The sequence below is a fragment of the Phymastichus coffea genome, unplaced genomic scaffold (assembly GCF_024137745.1).
Source record: "Phymastichus coffea isolate CEN01 unplaced genomic scaffold, Cenicafe_Pcof_1.1 PCOF00063, whole genome shotgun sequence".
NCBI lineage: Eukaryota > Metazoa > Arthropoda > Insecta > Hymenoptera > Eulophidae > Phymastichus > Phymastichus coffea.
The window spans coordinates 681,916-699,174 of NW_026706874.1; the positions used below are offsets into that span (position 1 = coordinate 681,916).

At 33.8% G+C, this 17,259-nt stretch overlaps 3 protein-coding genes across 3 annotated transcripts; 2 read left to right on the forward strand and 1 right to left on the reverse strand.

The window, feature by feature from the left end:
- Positions 1 to 145: 145 nt before the first annotated feature.
- LOC131667148 (proton channel OtopLc-like) lies at positions 146 to 5,747 on the reverse strand. Its single transcript, XM_058940387.1, has 11 exons — positions 5,613 to 5,747; positions 4,912 to 4,982; positions 4,390 to 4,551; positions 3,809 to 3,972; positions 3,562 to 3,707; positions 3,332 to 3,481; positions 2,928 to 3,266; positions 1,729 to 1,994; positions 1,459 to 1,592; positions 1,161 to 1,393; positions 146 to 765 (listed from the first exon to the last, which is right to left on the reverse strand). The coding sequence occupies exons 2-11, from the start codon at positions 4,932 to 4,934 to the stop codon at positions 484 to 486; spliced, it is 1,899 nt and encodes a 632-aa protein (XP_058796370.1). The 5' UTR covers positions 4,935 to 4,982; positions 5,613 to 5,747; the 3' UTR covers positions 146 to 483.
- Positions 5,748 to 10,607: 4,860 nt separating this feature from the next.
- Positions 10,608 to 10,976, forward strand: LOC131667198 (probable salivary secreted peptide). The gene has a single exon (XM_058940470.1). The coding sequence runs from the start codon at positions 10,608 to 10,610 to the stop codon at positions 10,974 to 10,976; it is 369 nt and encodes a 122-aa protein (XP_058796453.1).
- Positions 10,977 to 12,095: 1,119 nt separating this feature from the next.
- Positions 12,096 to 12,458, forward strand: LOC131667199 (probable salivary secreted peptide). Its single transcript, XM_058940471.1, has one exon. The coding sequence runs from the start codon at positions 12,096 to 12,098 to the stop codon at positions 12,456 to 12,458; it is 363 nt and encodes a 120-aa protein (XP_058796454.1).
- Positions 12,459 to 17,259: the final 4,801 nt, after the last annotated feature.

Genomic DNA, 17,259 nt, shown 5'->3' on the forward strand with positions numbered 1-17,259 from the left:
TTTGGAAAAAGGGCAGTTTTTACCATGAGAGAGAGAGAGAGAGAGAGAGAGAAAGAGACAGCTTGAGTGGCGCCAGTGGAATGCACTTTTGCGCGTATCTATATATATGCTGTCGGCTGCGGGAAAAAGCCTTTGACTTAATTGCTTTACCGGAAAACTCATGAAAGGGCTTTTGCTTGCTTGCTTGCTTGCTTGTTTCGTTTTGTCAAGAAGAGAAAACTTATCGAAGAAAATATTTGCTTTCAACTTTTTTTTTCTCGGGAAACGAAGCCTGACGAATTAATAATTTATGCTATTACGTTGTTTATTAGCAATCATAACTCCTAACCATAGCTTACTATTTTTACTTAAATGAATAAAAAATATTTTATCGTTTGTCTATTATTAGATTAAAACTTATTAAATACACTCGTTAATCAATTCCATTCGTTAGCATTAAAAAAAGGATACGTAACACAGCCGGCAAAATGACAATGCACACGTTCAATAGGCCGCGACAGGTGGTCTATATTTATAACAACTCTTCCATACTTCAAATAAACAAATAGCCGAGTGAAAGCGATAAAAAATAGCCAAAGGCATTGACACGTGAGTAATGATCGTCCAAGCCCAAACACCGAAAAACTCAAGGTGATCGGGACGTACACCTGCTCGTGATTTTTCCAATGTATTCACCGTCCACATTGCTATGTTTACTACTATTAAGAATGTGATCAATTCTTTGCCTGGTTTTTCGTCTGTTCGCGAGCGACGGCGCCAAGCGATCTGCAAAAAAGGAACTTTTTATTTCATTTTGTTTTTGTCATGGAAATGAAATCTCTCGCAATATATATCTATTTTATTTGCAAAAATGTATCGTTAACTCAATAATGACAAAGAATCACCTGTCACATTTTCCGCTTCAGCGGCAATTCGATATTTTGAAAATTAAGTTTTTCATTTTTTTAATAATGAGTTCTTGAAATTTTGTATATTTTTAGCTCAACACTGTGATTATTATTTTAAAAATTGTTAGAATACATCAAATAATTAATGGATTAATTATCTCGAATTGATATGAATAATAGTAATTTTGTATGAAGGAATTACATTTAATAGCTTAAATTAGGATTTCTTTGATATGTGACTCATCTGAATATAGAAGAAATGAAGGTCGATACCTTAATTAAAAGCGTTTGCGTAGTACTCTGCAACATAGCCATTAAATCAGCAGCAAGGCAGATCATCCAGGAAGGTCCTTGTGTAAGAATACTGCCCACAGCACCGAAAAGGCAATGCAAATATACACCAGCTTGTGCAGCGGCAAGGAGAGTGGAGTCGAGATGTGGTGGTTTGGCGTTGCGAAAGTCAAGTGCACGTATTTTTAAACCACCAATTACCGCTGCTATCACACCTGCCGCAAATTGGTAAAACTCACTACAGAATCTAATTGGATTTTGTATAAAAAGGATTGTTTACCTGAGGATTGGATGGCAACTTCGAGGGATGTTACTTGCTCGATGGCCATCTGTGGTTTGGCTTCTTTCAGCACGAAGAACATTATGAGGCTCAGCACGGTTGCGGCTACTACGAGGATTCCACCGAATAACCCTCTGCCGCAGAAAACAAATACATGATTCATTATACATATAGATATTATAAATGAGATTAAATTAATATAAATCAGAATTTGAAAATATAATAGTATGAATGAATGAGTTTGCGACGGAAAAAGACTTCCATACAGACCTATGAGCACTGGCACAGTCAATGCTGAGTTGATGTACCGAGCGACTGCAAGTTGTGGCGAGGGAGTTAGTTGATCGTTCGTCGACACGTTTCCACATCTCAAAGAGGATAACCGCACAAATCAGACTAAACTCGATCGTGCAGGGAAAGAGAAATGGCGAGGCGTCACGCAGTAACTTTCGTAACATTCCAGCACCGCTCGACACTTCCTCATCACGAGCGTGTTCCAGCTGGACGATCTCGTAGCGCGTCTCTTCTACCAGTGCCTTCTCGTGCATGAAATATTATAGAACGTTACATGTATGTCGAGTTTGAGGTGCTTCGCTTTTTCGAAAATGCGATTTTACCTATATTTTATTGTATATGTTAAGGAATATCACGATTTTTCATCGGAACCATATTTTAAAAGTCTTCACATGGATTGCAAATTGTTCAAGGTTGCCTTCAACCTTCCAAGATTATTATTTTATTTTTAAATGCAAATTCATAGCGCTTTTAGTTTATAATATAAAACTTTTATAAACATAGAATTGTTTGATCTATCCAAATAAAAATGCATCTGTGACACTCGTTATAGTCTTCATTGTCAAAATTAAAAGCAGACTTGCACTTAACTGTAATTCGATATCTGTATCGATTTTACGTAGGTATTATTATGCATCTTTGAAAACGTACGGTCGTGGTCTAGCCGGATAAGATAACCGAATTTCGGTAAATTGCCTTAGAACCAGAAAAAAAAACGTAGGGCACCACGATATTCTATATAAAAAAATAACCTTCTCCTGAAATTTTCAAACCACAAGGCTTGTATGAATACCCATCATCGCGATTTTTCAAGTTTTTGGTTTTCTTGAAATATCTTGATCAATTTCTGACGTAGAAAATGGTTTTTGTTTTTATTTTATAAGGCTTTAGAAACGATACAAAATGGCTTGATTAAAAAAATTATTTGCGCAAAATGCAAAATTTTACAGTGATTTAAAAATTAAAAAAAGATTTTTTTATACAAAATAAACTGTTTTTGTCAGTTGTAGATTATTTACTCGTGACTTTGAAGGTGCTTTTCAATTTGAAATGTCAAAAAAATTATAATCGCCTATGCGTTTAGTCAAAGTTTGAAGGGATTCCTTTTTTAGATCAAAATTGGTGTTCTAGCTCACCTTGAAAGTCTCGTTTGAAATATAAAAAATCAGTCATACCTGCAACCACTCGCACACATTAGTAGCAATCATATGCATAAGACCCAATTTAGCGAGAGCTTCGTGTCTGGTCAAGACCATATCCTTACTATTCAGGAAGATAAAATGCATCTGCGCCGTAACAAGTAAGAGTCTTGTAGCTGGTATGACGGCACGTAAGATCGGACCATTGGCCAACTCGGCGCCGATTTGTAGACCCGTGAATACAAGACTACCGGCACCAAAACCAACCGTACCGAGGCGAAGACAAAAGCTTCCGTACTGCTGGGTATGGCTGTGATGCTTTCTCGTGATTTTTGAACACTTACAGATGGTTGGCGGCTGTTGCTGCTGTTTTTGCTAGGTCAAGAATTCGGGATAGTTACAGATTGTTCGGTGTCCGGGCGGAAGTTTGCTTAGTTTACCTGCTGCGGCGCGCTGTCAAAAGTGTAGGTGGTGGTCTCCTGAGCAACGTGCTTGGCGATCATCGTTTTCAAAGCTTTGTCACGCAATAACGTCGTGTACATCGTTACGACAAAGGCAACGCTTGCTAAGTACAGGTAAAGATAGAAGCCCTTGTTACCGAAATCAGAGAGCAATGTGAGACGAGGGCAAATGCGACGGATGGCGAAACAAATGGCATGATTATGATTACTCGATCAAGTGCGGCGGGCACTTGCTGGCTGACGCTCGCGGTGACGGGCACTGCCACGCCTACCACCACCAACAGTTTCGCATATAGAGTGCTCAGGCTCGACATTAATTCGGCTTGCTGGCGACGTCGACGCTCCTCCGGCTTGTCTGCAACGGCAAAGCGTCGTGCGTGTTGCTTTTTTTTCGTCTAGAGCTCTTTTCCTGAACTTGCCTGTCTTTCTATGATAAGTGGATGATTGTATTCTTACCTTCGCGAGAATGATCGAGGGGTGTGTTGCTGTTGACCGGGGCTAATTGTAGCTTATGTTGAGCTAACGACGTTTCGTCGTTCATTTGCTGCTGTTGATGGTCTTGATCAGGTGGTACGCAGGAAGTTAAAGACATATTGCTACCCATGCCTTGCAACAGTGCTCTAAAAATAGTTATGCTTTCTCTAATATGAGCTTGGTCTCATGTGAAATTGTCGAAACAAAATTGCAAGAAATGAATAATTGCGGTAAATTGAAATATATTGTAAATTTTTGACATAATTAGAATTATTTAAAATATTTCAATTTGTCAGCAATTTTTTTGCAACCATTGTAATATTTCAATGCTACTTGTTCCACGATAAAGCTTGATTTATGATTATCAAATATAAGCCACCATTATCCAAAAACAAAAAGAACGATCGTATAGTCCCTTAAAGCAAAATAACCAAAAAACTTGGTAACAATAAAACATAAATTTCACGATCACACGCGCCAAAAAATTGATTGCCGTGGAAAATATACAATCAAAGGCGCTATAAAATACGACTCAACGGACCATTAGAGCGCGTAAATCATACCCAAATAGAGCACGTCGATGATTGATGACGGCGTTTAGGGAGATACTCTGCCTTCGTAAACTGTGCGACCTGGTACGAGAGGGAATGATCTCCGCTGCTACCGCTTCTACATCGATCGGCTGCTGTTGTTGCTGCATGATGTTGCTGGACGAGTCGGAATACCTGAGATTTTCATCCTTTTTTATGTCCAATTACATTTTTAGATTTGGTTTTCTCGGTTGACTTGATCAAATTTAGGAAAATTTTAAGAGAACTCGTTTTAGTAATTGACGTGTGTATGCAGAATCAACTAATTATCACGTATGAGAGAATTCTTTTTACAAATATCGTAGCAAATTCACGATCTTACGAATTTTGTTTTCAGCAGTTTTATATTACGAAGGTTTTATATTATGTAAGTGGAAGACATCGGTGTACGGTCAGACGATCTCATTAGTACTTCGGGTAAACACATCATTCGCCAATAGTTAAAGAAAGGTTACTTTTCAGCGAAACGGAAAAATATCTGAAAGATAAACTCACGTTGTGACAGCTCCGTTTAGCATTTGAAATGCGCTTACCCGCCAATGTTGCTGAACTTTTATATAAAAAAACTAGAACAAAATTTCATTCTTTTTTATCATATGTCCTGAAAAATGGTTGAATCTTAATTATTTAAATGAGCTAAAGTGGATCGTTGTAAATTTCATTATAATGTTTGATCATTACAACTCTTAATTAGTTATTAAGCGACGAGTAGACGCACCATCAAACAACTTTGCAACGCTTAAACGAAGTTAATCAATGAACTTACGAGGTCGAGATGAACAACGTTGTTGGCTCTTTTCAACAAATCAAACTGCATGTTTTTGACAATTGTGTTTTTTAATCAATTAACACTGTATGGTATAACATTGAAAAGTATTTTTATTGCTATGGTAAGAAACGAGGTTTTTATCCGTAATGAATCGTGAGATTACTTGTTAATTTGATATTTGATAATCGAAAGCTTAGGGGGAAGTGTGTGAGCGAGGGAGGGAGAGAGGGAGAGAGAGAGAGAGAGAGAGAGAGAGAGCGAGAGAGAATGAAGGATGTCGAAACTCTCTATATTCGTTTTATTTCGAGAAATGATCATTTATTTTTGTCTCAATTGCTTATCATTTTTGATTATATAGCCTTTTTTGATTGTATACTTACTTTCTTTTTTTAAAAATACACTTTGACAAATTTAAACTTTAACTTACATGAGAAACGAAACCTTACATCATTCGAGGAAGTTCAACGTGTAGTTTGACAAGTGTCCGTGGCCAACTGTCTAACTGACTTTTCGTTTGGGTTGTTCATGTAGCGTGGAAATTAACACAAAACCTAATCGTGCCGCCCGAGTGGCTTGCCTCAGCTCCATGTCACGTGGAGCGTTAATATACCTTGCGTTTTACTTATTTTTGAACTGTTCGCTGCTGTTTGACTTGACGTTCTGTGTGATAATTGAAAGGGAACGTGTGTTTTTCAAGGTTGATGATTGATTTGTTTGATTTGAAAATGTTACTGGTAATGGAAGATGATCAATTTTCATTGTAACATTTGTTGTTAGCTTCAATCAAGAAAAAATATGTCAGTTCAATCGACAATACATTGCTTCAAATTAGTAACGATTATTTTATTTGTATTAATTACATAATTTAAAAAATTTTACTATAAATAAAAAAATATTTATTTTGCGTTTACAGTTTTCATACTAGTAAAATATAGTTTTCATCAATGTGACAATCCATTTTAAGAAATATTTTTTCCTCGAAAATATTCTTAAATTAAAACTTTTTTATACTACGTTACATGAGATTAACTTATTTTGGAAAAAGTTATTAACTAATGTTAAATTTTTCTTATGTTGCACAACAAAAACGAAATTCTTAAAATAAGATATTATTTTTCATGGAAAGTGATTGAAGTTGAGAAATCTAAGTTCTCAAAATAAGGAGTACATTTTCAGTGAATAGCCGAAAATTCAGGAGATTTATTTTGGCTAAAGTAGAAAAAGAATTGTTATTCTGAAAATAAGAAATTTTGTTGAAATGATAAATTGTCAGTTTTACATTATCCAATTAAAAACGTTGACGTTAGTGCAGTATTTGTTCGAATTTTAGTATTGCTAATGTTGACGCCAGACAGACGCGAATTGTGAATTGTTGATCATTGAAATGTTGATTATTTGGATAGATAAAATAAATCTTGGTTTTCTATTGATATTTTATAGCACTACTGAAATTCTTTTATATTTCATAATTAATATATGCATCTTTGATGAAATATTATCCAATTAAATTACACACAAGTCAATTGAATCTCACTAAAATCAATCAAACACGGCACCGCAAAAAATTTCAAAGATATTCGAGCCAAGAGTCGAAAATTTACGTATACACAGAGCAAAATAGAAAGAAGGGAGCGGCAAGATCGATAACCGAGCGAACTGAACGCTAAGAGCTCTAATTGCGGGCGCAGCTCTCTGCTGTGTTTTTTTGTTCCTCTGTTTGTCCATTGCACTTGTTACTCGCTTGCAGGAAAATTCCGACGCATTTGCATCGAAATGTGGGTGATTACCAAGCGTTTAATGAGTTATTGTCCGATGCCGTATCTCACGTGCACGGTGACGAGATGAACGTGAATGCAGAGATATATATTTTTGGTAAATGACGTTTGAGTTTAGTGTTCCAGTAAGAACCAGTAAAATCTAATATTTGTTATGTAAAAGATTAATCAGTTTTTGGTATAAGTGGTTTAATATATTATTTTATTGTAGAATTTTATCGATAAGGAACTTTATAAATTCATTTTTAACTAGATCAGAATCAGCGCTAATTAGATTGTTGGTTGTAGTTTAACTCGAATTATTTCTTGGGTATCAGTAAAACTGATGTGGCTAATAATAAAGAAAAATTAAATGTATTTTCAGGTTGCTATAGTTTTCACATGTATTTCAATTAATTTATTGAATGTATTACCGAATAACAAGTCATTAATAGTTCATAATGAAATAAGTTCCTGATATTTGTGGCAGTTTTAAACAAATTTTTTCTTAACTTTTGTAAAATATTCTTTTTTTTCATCAAGTATTTTGCTGATGATATGTAAATATTTTCGTGACTTTCATAATGAAATTTACCGATAATTATTTTTTCATAAAAAATATTCGGCATTTTTGTGCAGAGATAATACAAAAGCAAGCATTGCAGAAAATTTGTTTTTTAACAGGTTAATATTGCAACCGTCAAGTTTACTCGAAAAAACATCTCGAAATCGCCCACAAGCTATCAAACAATGTATATCTGCAAAAAAAAAGAATAAAAACCTTTAAATATGCTCTAAAATTCCATCGAACAATAGTTCAAATCCTCTCAATTCTCCCTCGCGTGCGCTCATGCTTCGAATATTTCGCCAATCATAGTCATCATCGTCCACCCTTCCGCAAAAGAAAAGAAAAAGAAATATTAAGAACATTCACCGCCCAGTCGTCGTTCAATGCAAAATTCCTGTGACGGAAGTGAAACCCTCTCCTCTCCACTCCTCTTCGTTGAGTCGACTGGGCCGGAAGTGCCCGGATATGAGTTTCCGACGCGGACAATTTGCCGCGCGAAATTGAATGATCGATTCCGCGAAGGGGCAACCGCCCCCCCCCCCTTACCAAGTTACGATTTTGTCATTTACCATCGTTACCGGCAACCCGAACGACGAATCTCTTCGTCTTTTCTATAGCGATGCAACGATGCTTCGGTAATTATACTCAGATAATTCATTTTTTATTTTATTTTGCTTCCGTTCGCGTGAGGGGTATTTAACAAATAAGTGATTATTTGTTAAACTTGAATTTCGTGGATGAAATTCGAGTGGACTTTAATTATTATGCTTCAATGGCTGAAAAATGTCTGAATGTTCTGCATATTTTAACGTAATTAATATTGTATCTCGCAATAAATGACGATATTATGTGACAAGCGTGAGCTAGCTGCAAAGATTTCTTGAGCTTTGATTTAATCTATTATATGGATCTAATAAAGTGATGTTAAGACTAAATCCCGCAAAATTAAACATGCAAAAACATGGTCTGGATTAACAAACTTCCAAAAGCTACGGTTACATAATTCATTGGCACGATTCACTAGTATATTCACACGGACAACAGTCCGAAAACAATTACAAAAGTTATCTGAATACCAACAAAAGACAAAAAAAAGGAATTGATAGCTTGACGTCAAAATACATCGACGCTTCGAAAATTACAAACTGAAAATGTTTTGCCAGCAGCAGTAGCAGCGCGAGCGGCTGGATGTATTTACACGACAGTAGGCGCAATCGTCGCTCTGCTCTGCATTTACAAAGTAAATTTTCACTTGGGTGTTGCCTATTGCATTTCTGTTCTCTCTCTCTCTCTCTCTCTCTCTCTCTCTTGAGCGCGAGCGTACTGTGCTTTTATCGCTTGCTTCCTCGCTCTTTTTCCTTCCTGCACAATGGAACTCTTGACGCTGACCTGCTTTTCCTTTATTTAAGGCACGTAAGAGATTATTGTATATGTATATAAGTTGAGTATTATTTGAATTTTTAGTGTTTTTCGAAGTGTTTATAAGTTTTAATTATTAGCTTCAATAATTTACCAATGTTTTCAATTGAAGATAGACTTTTACTGACAATACTTCTGGTTTATTTTTTAGAGCTTTTACAATTTTTACGAATTGAGTGTGAGCTAATGAGACCTTATCGAATGAAACAACAAAAATTAAGTTTGATCGAAACAAACGTTTATTGAAATTTCCCAGTGTAATTTCTCCTTTAATCTAGACTATTAACTATTTTGAGGAACTGTCGACGCTCAATAACTTCATTACTGTTCATAGAACTCAACGACGAAGTCGATGCTGTGACAACGTTCGCTTTTTAAGTGAACGGTAATGAATTTGAAGCCAGATCCGCCAGTAGTAACAGAGGCAGTGGCACCTTTTCGTTTCTTGTTTTGATCTAATCATTGCACTTGAGTGATTGTTTCGTCTGTTGAGGTATTGAAGGTTCAGTCAGCTTCGACGACTTACAGTCACTTGTACGGCTTTTTGAAGGCTACACGTTGATTTAGATTATGACATGGATTTCTAGTACCAACAACCAAGTCTGTGGCTTCCGTTAAGGCGATCAGACCTAAAGCGAAACTTGTCGTTTGCACGAAGCTGATAATATCCGCGTTTAGAAACCATTTGTTTGCTATTAGAACTGAGGTTAAATAAAAATATACTCATGTTGTTAATAATTAATTGTGTAAATCTTACTTATTTCACGGCCACAGTTGATGAGCGATTGCCAATATCTATTATCCCATTTTATAAGCTTCTAACGGTTTCTTTAACGCTGTATTAATTTCTCCGTAAATGTGTCTGATTGATCGTATAATGATTAAGTAATGATATCATGGATGTTGTCAAATGTTATTTGAACTAACTGTGGCAGATCGACTATCAAATTAGCAAGAGATATGAAAACGTTACGTTATTATTATCTGCGAATTTTCGGACTGATATATCGCATCATAGTTGACGCCGTACTTGATCGGTCAAGATAAATAAGGAAAGAAAACAACTTTTTTATGTTTCGTTAACAGATTTGTCAACCTCTTCAGGAAAAGTAACATCCCAAAATTGCTATGATTAAAAAATGCATATAATTATCTACGTCATAAATTATTTTCTTTCATGATGATGACATTATTAGAATGATTTTTCCAACACAATAGAAAGAAAACTTATAATTACCACTGTTTAACTCCAGCTGGTTCTCTTGAACTATAGATAACAATAACGTCAATCTTGTAGTCTTATCAAAATCATACTTATGAATTGTTCTTAGGTATGACTCAGCATATTGAGTATTGAGTCACGATAAGAGATAGCAGACAAATAAGTATAAAAGATAACAATGATGATCACATTGCAATTGACGTACGTTAACTACCATCGGGAAATCCGATGAAATTGAAGATATTACCACTGACTGAGTCTTATGTATTACCGTTTGATAGACCATCCAGTATTTTATTTGTATTTATTATTTCTAGTATTTTAGATAGTGAAATTATACGTGAAAATAATCTAAATGTATGAGTAGTGATTATGTATTCTTTCATATTGCCATAACTTGTTGATAATTTCAAAATAAATTAACCAATCGAATCACTTTTCAGCAAAGTAAAATCTAACATGTCCTATCAACGTACCATTCTCGTTGTCGTCCTCTCGGCCAGTGTACTATGTCTAGCACTAACAACTTTAGCAAGGTCTAAAAATGTAATCAGTGGATCTCGTCAATACGGCGATTTTTTAACCCATCGTGAAATCATTCAGAAGGACTCCAAGTGGTTGCAAATCATTGAATCTTACAAAACTTTTGTCCCTAATAATGGTGAAAAAATCACTCAAGTCCGTTTGATAGATGAAAATCAAAAGGGTCACGGTGCCACTGCAACAATTATCGCCGGTGGACCCGGTTTTACTTTTGTCACTCTTCACTACAAAAGCACGCGTGGAAATAACATCGATTTTATTACTGAAATTTACGGAAGGAATTAAATTAGTGCGATATGTGTAAATATGGACTATGTCTCTCTTATAATGCTCGATTATTGTGTTGTATGTATTGTGAAAAACATGTAGGTTTAAATGATTGAAAAATTTTTACGATAAAAGAAATGACATCTACTTTGTTTCTATATAACATGCTCAAATCTTTACTTTGGAGATGTATTGTGCCTTTGTACGTTTAATTTTCTGTTAGTCAATTTTTCAATATTTACAAGTATAGTCTGCTCTACTAATATAAGAAAAAATCTGTACACAAGTTAATATTTATTAAATATTAAAAATAAAAATTTATTGGAAGAATTACTAATTATTTATATCGCATACTTTCTAGAAATAAGAATTTGTGAGAAACAATTTCAAGTATTTAAGTTATAAGATAGGCCTGCAATGGCTCGGTCGGCAGGGCGAGGGATTCGCACCCAGTAGGCCCTGGTTCGATTCTCAGTCCCTGCTGATTGATACAAGCACCACTGAAAAAAATTTCACGTGCTTTGTTCTCAAACACATTGCATGCCACCGTCGCTGATTAGCACTGACGAAGCATAAATAGAGCGACATTAAAAAAATAATTTAAGTTATAAGTGAATGTCTTAAAAAAAATTAAATAAAGTGATTATTAACAATAACTTAGAATCATTATATTTACTTAATTTAATGTCGTACATATAATGTTATTATATAAATATATATTTAAAGTAATTCTATTTTTAAAGTATTTAAGTACTTTAAAAATTTTTCCACGAAATAACCTTTAATATTGTATCCTTCGGCCATAGACATTTTTTGTATAATTCCTTTTCTCATAAATAATATTAAATATATAAGAATTTTTTTATGGACAAGGAAGGAAATATTGCTTCCTACAAAAGAATATCATCAAAAAATGATGATATGAATCAACTCGAATAGTCGAGAAATCGATTAATCTGTAAAGACCTTTTATATAGATGGATAACGGTAATCTCATCGTCAATCGCTTGGTTTCTATCAACGCCTATCCAGGTAAGACATGTATAAATAAGCATTAAATCTTCTGAATGTTTAGCGCGAATATAATCAGTAAGTCAGTTTGATAATAAGCTAAATAATTTTCAGAATAGTAGAAAGATGTTTTCTAAACGTGGGACTCTCAGCTTCGTGCTATTGGCAAGTGTTGCGCTAGTTTTAATCGCCTCAACGGAAGCCACAGACTTGATTATCGGCACTGCGGGTCCACACGATCATCTGGCTCAACACGAATTTTTGAAGAAGCCATCCAGGTGGTTTCAAGTTATTACTGCCGACAGAACCTTCACCACTACGTCAGGTGAACTGATTTCACAAGTGCGATTGCTTGATCAGAATAAGAAAGGAAATGGCGCCACTGCTTCTGTTACTGCTGGGGGACCTGGTTTCCAATTCGTTAGCGTTCACTTTAAAAGCAAGCGTGGACACAGCATCGACTTCCTCGCTGAGCTCTATGGACAGTAAATTAAGCTATTGAGCGTCGATAGTATGCCAAAACAGCTAATAGTCTAGGTTATTAAGGAAAACTTACACTGAAAGATTTCAATAAAAGTTTGTTTCGATTAAAGTTAATTTTTGTATTTTCATTTGATAAAGGCTGATATCTAATTCGTGAAAATTTCAAAAACTATTATGAAATTGTTGTTGGACCTCTTTTTATTTATTTAGAAAAACGAAAATAATCAGCCAAAAATGCTCAGAATTTCACTGCTTATTTATTTAAAGTTTTCTTGAAATATACTACTTACTTTTTTATGAACAAGATTTTTTAGCCAGTTATGATAAATGTATTATTGAAACATCGCAGTTTTTAAAATTTTATATTTCAATACTTGTTTTAGAAATTAAGTAATTATTATCTTTTACGATTTCGCATTGCGGTATTGAACAGTTGCTTCTATTACACCTAACTTTTTCGAGTACTCAATATCAGATATCCATAAAATTATACAATTAAAGAATTGAGCTAATTGAGAAATCGATTGCCTCTTTTTTTAATAATCAGTTGCTCAATTTTAGTAACATTTCGATACCAGTTTAAACTCGAGTTAATAAATACTTGTTGAGAAAGAAGAACGTTTTTTAAGCAGTTTTTCAATATTTAATACGTGTAAAATTTTATTCAATAATTCCTTGTAAGATATATATACTAAGGGGGTTCCGCCCCCTGCTCGCTTCGATCGGCAACGTCCTATTGTCAATATTCAACAATAATTAATACAACATTTTTACAATTTGAATTAAATCATACATTGTTTAATCCAGTAAGCTACCTTTATCGTTATAAAATCTTATATATCACCAAAGCTACTCAACTTATATACTGACTTTACTTTGCGCTGGGAATACTCTAGTACGTAACATATAAAAAAAATTTTTTCAGAATCCACCATTAAATATTATGGATAAATACTTATATAATGGCACATATCTGCAAAATAGGCGGCTGCGATTGTTCTTGGCCGACTGAGAGGCATTTCCGAAGTAATTCTTTGCGCATAATTCGAATTCGAAGCCAGAATTTGTCCATCACGTCAGGTTTTTTAGATATCCTAACCTGAAGAGGCGAAAAAAGCCATTTTTTGTTATATTTCAAAATTCCATAACGTCGCGAAAAAATTTTTTTTTCCAAAATCGAGAAGAACCGTCTGTAAGCTCTATTTTTACTCTTCAAAATCCATTTTTTTATTTTCAGATATCTTTTTTTTTCATCGAGATATCGTTAATTCAAGTCAATTCAATTTCGCACATGCTTTGTATGCATATCCAAAAAATGTGCTGTTTTGAGAGTTAAAAAATATTTCTCTTTAATCAACGATATCTCAATAAAAAATAGATATCCCAAATCTTAAAAATGGATTTTGAAGAGTAAAAATAGATCTTTCAGATGATCCTTCCCGTTTTTAGAAAAAATATTTTTTAGGTTACGATATCTATAAAATAAGAAAAACAATTATCTCGTCTCTGCGTTATCAATGTACATGTGAATAAAAAAGTCGTATATGATTCCCACGATGACAAACACATTGGTAGGTCTTTGTATAATATACATGCGAACAGATAAACAGTTTATTAAAAAGGTGATTTTATTTTACTTAATAAACATCAATTAGATTTTCACATACAAAAGATATCGTGATTTCAAAAAATTCTTTTAATTATTATGCTTTTAGCCAGCGTGATCATCGCTTTCTTATACTCATTAAAACGTAACCGTTTAATCGTCGGATATCGAGGATCATGCGATCATCTGATACATTTTAGACTAAATCAAGTGGATTTAAATCTTTGAGAAATATACAAGACAGAGGAAACACTGACACTTGTTGAAAAATCAGTACGGTTTAACTATTCGATCAGAATTGTAAAGAAAATGATGCTACTGCTACTGTCATTGCTGATGGACCTGGTAACCCATATGCTACTGTAGATTTCGAAAGCAAAGGTGGATGCTGTATTAATTATGTTGTTGAATTTTTGAAAAGATAACTAAAGAGTATAATTATTTTGGATTAAATTTATTGTATTGTAAAAATGTTATGTAATTAAAATATTTTAATGAAGTGCAATTTTTTTAAAAGAATTTTTTTATTATTATTTTGTATATAAAAATACAACATAGGTAGTTTTTCTGAATTAGTAACCAGTTTATTCAATCTAATAATATTGAATCATGATAACGAATGATAGATATCTTATTTGCGTTATAAGATTGAAACACTCAGTTATCAGTTTTATTTCTAAACGATTAGTGGTATTAAAATTTTCCGAAAACAAGCTTTCGATTTCTCGTACATTATCTTATGAATGAAACATGTCATTACAGGTATATTTTTTCCTTCTAAGATTGAAACGTTTGAAGTCAAATGACGTGAGCCAGTTTGTGCAAATGGCCTCTGTGAATAATACGAGCTATTCGTATTGGCAATTTCCAAACACTCAACAGATAAAAAAGTTAATCATCTGATTTGTAATTTGAAAGATACAATATACATATGAATTCGAGAAGTTAGAAAAATTATCATAATACGACAAACTCTTATACATTACAAGATAAAAATATATAAATAGAAAATTTTTGATTTAAAATGTAATGCAACAGAAGTAAGTACTAAGGATTGTAAGAAATGAGGAAATCTCATTTTTAGTAAAGCATTTAATACTCGAGTAAGTATTAAAATCAAATTAAGAAAAAAGTTTTTTTCAGTTTAAGATATAATATGGAAATACAGAAATCTATTTATTAATAATATTTGTAATAATATTTTTTACGAAATTGAAGAAATATTTGTAATCAAAGTGAAAAAATCTTAAAATATCTTAAATATTTTTATACTTTTGTTTTTTCAGTGAACGTATCTCAAGAGTAGCAGTTACTAAAAATAAGGGAACGGTATGAAATATTTTATTTTATATGTTTCTTTACTAATTTTCAAGTTTGAAATATTAAATCGTATTAAAAATCAGTTCATGAAATATTCAGCTAGAATTCTTAAAGAGAACACAGAACATATTCAATAACAGATTGCAAAAGATTTTTCTATTAGTAAAACACTTCGAAAATCATAACTTTTAGATAAATATAATAATAGTTGGATATATAATAAGAAATATATAACGGGTGAGAGTAACAGTTTCGGAAAAAATATGAACCATAAGCTCTGAAAGACAACTTACATATTTGCATTTCCATTTTTATGGAAGAAAAATATTTTTTTTTTCAATTTTAACAACTTTAACATTGTATGCACAGGTATCGCGCAATAAAACGTCGTTACGCGTATTGTTTGAGATAAACAATGTTATAATCAGCGCGAGGATTAAAAGCAGCGTGTATATACATAAAAAGCATATTGGTTGGGGAGTTACAAGAACTGGAGCATAAAAATTATTGGAAAACGCACGAAATGGAACGTATATATATATGAGGATATAGACGTGTGGAACAAAAAATTGAAATAGTACACTGCACGCGGATAAGCTTCCAGTATGATTACAAATAGCTTTGAGTTTATTTTGGAAAGCACGTATCACAAATACAACTCCTACCATCCGGTATTATCAACTTTGCCACGTTTTCGTTGTAAAACGTGCGATCGCTTCACGCTGCTTCATTTTGTAGCCTTGATCCTCGATTTTTATACATATTTGCATCACTGGCATGCTTCGTCACTCGAGCAACGCAAGAAATTTTCCCATTTGACAAAATAAAAGCAAACTGCATTCGGGTATCGCACGGTGGTTGACAGTTTAACATTTTTCGTTCTCTTCGGAATAAATTTTAGTGCGAAACTGTAACCGCGAAAATAAAATTTAAAGATCACAGGCGTGGCTGATGGAAAACGTTCGTTAAACTCGCAGAAATTTTCAATGCAGCATACGGCGCCGTTATCAAAAATAGCCCAAACATTCGCCCGTTAACTCGTTTGCACGAGATTCGAAAAAAAATTGACACCTGAATCCGGGGGAATTCGTTTTACTCTCGCGTACATGCGAGAGAAAAGCACGAGCGATCCGATACAGCGATACAAAAAAAGGGAAAAACGACGTACGTCGTTGTCCATTGGAAATTCATTCCGATATTTTCAATTAAACTTCAACAAAAGGAGTTGGAGAGCTGATAAGCCAAAGCGACGCTTGGTCGACCGCGCAAGAAATGAAAACGGCTTTTGTGCTGGCCTCTCCCTTTCTTGACTACCGCTGCCGGCTGTGCGAAAGGAATTATCAAATTGGAACGAGACATTGTTTTTTCGATTGTTATGTGTGTATGGGAGTATATAATGTAGCTGGCATGTATTCGAAGGTGATACTATAACTTTTGTCAGCTTCGACTCTTTGTTAATTTGCTGTAGACCATGAATGCTTTTTCTTTTTTTTTAGATTTGCATTATGTTCAGGAAATTTGCCTGTTTTAATAAGTGTTTTATGATTATAGCTACGCGTGTAGACAGACAGAAATAAGTTTATTTATTTTTGTGTCTTCACTTCACTTCTGTAGAATATTTTCCTAGATTAAATAATAAAGTACTCATTTATTTATTCAAATTAATACCCTGCGGTTATTAAACAATATAAAATGATAGTTTGTATCTGAATTCGAATTTGAATAATATAGATTAATTTGGTTTACTTTATGACCTAAGATTTCGAGTCTGGCAGAGTTTTAATATCTGTATTAAAATTGTACGACAACTTAAATTACAGTACTGATCTAAAGGAAGAAAATGAGTCGTTTAAAAGCGATTTTCGTTCATTCCCATGTTTA